Source organism: Centrocercus urophasianus, unplaced genomic scaffold (assembly GCF_019232065.1).
Source record: "Centrocercus urophasianus isolate 14NV4802_14NV808 unplaced genomic scaffold, USGS_Curo_1.0 seq_11, whole genome shotgun sequence".
NCBI lineage: Eukaryota > Metazoa > Chordata > Aves > Galliformes > Phasianidae > Centrocercus > Centrocercus urophasianus.
Genome location: NW_024884253.1, coordinates 36,353,794 through 36,357,555, shown reverse-complemented (window position 1 = coordinate 36,357,555; position 3,762 = coordinate 36,353,794). Strand labels below are relative to the sequence as shown.

At 40.7% G+C, this 3,762-nt stretch overlaps 1 protein-coding gene across 1 annotated transcript; it reads right to left on the bottom strand.

The window, feature by feature from the left end:
• Positions 1–331: 331 nt before the first annotated feature.
• PENK (proenkephalin) lies at positions 332–3,555 on the bottom strand. Its single transcript, XM_042835634.1, has 2 exons — positions 3,409–3,555; positions 332–1,459 (listed from the first exon to the last, which is right to left on the bottom strand). The coding sequence occupies exons 1-2, from the start codon at positions 3,553–3,555 to the stop codon at positions 794–796; spliced, it is 813 nt and encodes a 270-aa protein (XP_042691568.1). The 3' UTR covers positions 332–793.
• Positions 3,556–3,762: the final 207 nt, after the last annotated feature.

Genomic DNA, 3,762 nt, shown 5'->3' with positions numbered 1-3,762 from the left:
AATTTCGATTTTTTTAAATGAAATTTTTGGTCATGTTTATTGTGCACCAATTCACTTACTGGTGATTGAGTCAGTGTCTGTAACTTAAAGGCCAAACACACAATCTTACATGGGATGAATGCAACAGCAGTCACTAAACAATTGTGGCACTGTGTTGTGAACTAGAGAAATGTTTTTAGAGCTTTAAGTCAAACATGTTTATGAACTGTTTTCACGTGAAATGGTTAAGGACAGTGAATTCAGCTAATTGGTTAGAATGAGAGCAGATAGAGAAAATACAATAATATCCTCTTTAGAGCATATATTTATTATTCTGGTATTCTAAGTCGTTGAGAAAACTAAAAACAAAAATTCATTTCAGGTGTTGTGTGTGCAGTACAAATTCTGTAATTACAGAACAGTTTGGAGTTACTACGCTTACCATTAAGAAAAAAATGATATGTTTGATTAAATAACAGAGAAAAAAGCATTTCAGAATTGATGCAATTAGGATGAAGAATTTATTGTATATACGGTAAAGCAATTCTACTGTAGACGTACTTCCTGTTCAAAGAAAATTAATACAGTAATCAAAATCATTTTAGCATGGAAACTACAGCACAGACCAAAACTTGACTAAACCAGGAATTAGTTATTTGACTTGAAAGAACACAGGACCTGGAACAATAGATCACAGGTTGCATCATTAACCAGGACGGTAAAAAAACTGTACAATACAAGCACACATTACAATAAGTTATGACCAATAAGGCAGTCTCTCTCATTTAGGACAAAAGGGATAAAGGGAAAGGTATTAAAATCTCATAAATCCACCATATCTCTTTTCCATCTCTGGGACCTCTTTGGAATAAGTTTCCCCATCTTCTTCTGAAGGGAGAATGGAATCAGCGAAGCGCTTGAGAAAGCCGCCGTACCGTTTCTGGTAATCCAGCCACCACTCTGGCCTGCCCACTCTTCTCATGAAACCACCGTATCTCTTTTGCAGCTCTTTGGCTTCATCCTCCAGTTCTGGACTGCGCTTTATGCTTCTCATGAAACCGCCGTATCTTTTGCTGACGTCTCCATCATTTTCATTTATTCCTCGGTAATGCGCCGCTTCAGGGTTATCCCCTGCTCCTAAAAGCTCCTTCAGCAGATCAGAGGAATTAGCCAGGGCATCATCATCTGAGTCCTTCTTCATGAACCCTCCGTACCTCTTAGCCAGGATCTCTCCTCCATTAGCTTCATCCTCTGACTCTGGGTGGTAGAGCTCATCCATTTTCTTCATGAAACCCCCGTATCTCTTCATGAAGCCCCCATATTTCTTGGCAAGCAGATGGTTCTCATCCAGCTCTTTTTTGTCTCCTGGAGCAGCGTTTCCATCCTCAGACAGGTCCAGTTTTGTCAGCTGCAGCAGTTCCTTGCAGGTCTCCCAGGCCTTGGCAGAAGGCAGCTTTCCTTCACATTCTAGTGTACATGCCTGTAAAACGGATGTGGTTTACTGAGGGTGATTTGATAGTAACAAACCTTGTCTTAGCTCCTCTTCTTTTTAAAAGACCACAAGGGAGCTTCTCTGAAGAGAAGCTGAGTGCCTTGGAAAGACTACTCTTTGTGCCTAAAGTTTTTCATATCCTTTTGTGAAGGAACTGGCAATACCTACTTAAGGGAGGGAATAAAGCTGGGCTATTGCTCCTGAATTCCAAGGCCATCTCTAGGATTCTGTATCAAAGACAGCCCTTGCCTCTCCATTACCAGGGTGAATTTTTATGAGCTACTGTGTTTAATAGTGGGAATTTATAAACCAGTTGTGGTTCACTGCATAATGAATGTGCATCATTAAAAGTAACACTCAGTTATGTTACAAAAGAAGCAGAGGAGTGGAACTAGATGACCCTTAAAGATCTTTTCCAACTCAAATGATTCTGTGAAGCTTTGAGGTTGTGGAAGCACTCAAGGCCAGGCTGGATGGGGCTTTGGGCAACTTGGTCTAGAGGGAGGTGTCCCTGCTTATAGCAGAGGGTTGAAACGAGATGATTTTAAAGGTCCCTTCCAACCCAAACCATTTTATGATTCTATGATACTTGGAATAAATCAAATAGCATCACTGTTGCAAAGAGGCCAGCTGAATCACACTGTTCTGCACCTTCAATGCAGTGCATGGCTCTAAAGGCTGTATTTTTGTATAATACAATTTGTTAATTTATGGAGCATATCTTTCATATGTGTGCCAATTCTAATGAAGAACTACAGACTTTCTTAGGCAGAATCAAGCATCTGGTTTTGCTGGCTTGACTTAGAAGGCAGTGATCATCAGAAAGGGGAAAAACATCCTGAGCTGTGTTTGACTGTAAAGAACATTTTTCAGGGCAAGAGTTATCAAAGTTTTCAGCACTTGCACGCATCTCAGGTAACCAGTTAATAGTAACATACATATTAGTTCCCATCTCTGTTGTGTTGGGGAGTTTACTTGTGAGACCAAACTCTTCAGCTGCAAAAAGAAGAAATCATCAAGTTTTTCAGTACTGGAAACAGTTATTTTGTCTGGATGATGTTCTCTAAGGATCTCAAACTGTTTGAAAAGTGTGAAACTAAATATCAGCACAGTTTTCTCTTAACATCTTTCTGACCAACTCACTACCTCTGATCTTACCTGTCTACTGAGCTCACTTTTATCCTGAGAACTTGGCACACAATTTTTGATATGATTACAAGAAAATGAAATGGACTTCTGTACTTTGCATCACAGTGATTTATTTTATCACACACTCCATGCTTATTTCTATATGCTATACTTGTGCAATAGGGCGAATGTGATCTCAGCTTCAGCCTGGCTTTGAAATTGATTTAAATCAAAGCAAGAATAAATCAGTTCTTCCCTTCTCAATAAGTTTAAACAGCCTATTGCCAAATGAACGTGTATAAATGACCAGGTTATATCTTACAGATACAACATGATAAAATCAGTTCTGATGTTACCAGACACCAGTATCCAGAAACATTTGCCTCCAGAAACTGTACCTGGATAAGAAATACATGTTATGGCACGTTGCTTCTTTTCCCATTTAAACTAATAAGTGTTGCTAATGGGTGGAAATGTAATTCTTGAATAACTGCTGAAAGTATGCAAAGGAGAATGCCTACACTACATAGACACCCATAACAAACACACAGCCCTCCTTCCAAAAGGGCAAGCTGCCACTTCTTTCTGGTTAGCATTAAAGTCGAAGCTTCATTGAAATCTGGAACATTTGAATGCAGACCAATATATACAATGTAAACAGAACTTCTTCAGAACCATCCTAATACTATAAACTCACTGTGGTTACCAGCGAGTCCTTCCTTTCAGAGCAAGCACTTCAAGTAGAAGCGCCCAGTGCTCCAAACTCTGCACAGAACAGCCCCAGTCCTTTCTTTTTACTCCCAAACAACCTGTGAGAGCTTAAGACGAAAACTTTCCTGAGCGCTGAGAGGTGCTGAGAGTGCGGCAATCTGCGGCCGGGAGCTGCGGTACCACCGGCACCGGACTCCGGTCCGCCTGTGCTTACATTGCAAGTTGTGCTGTATCTCTGACTGCATTATCGAATAATTTCAACGTCATGAAATAATAATAATAAAAACATTCTGGAGCTTTGTAACGTGATTTACCTCTGGAGGAGCTGAAATGTCAGAGGGATGATTACGGGCACGCTGCTAATTCCATCACCAGCGCAATAAGAGACAGCGATGCTCCGGGCGGACTCGGAGTTCGCCGCGAGACCCTTCAGCCCCAACTCGGTTCTTCCC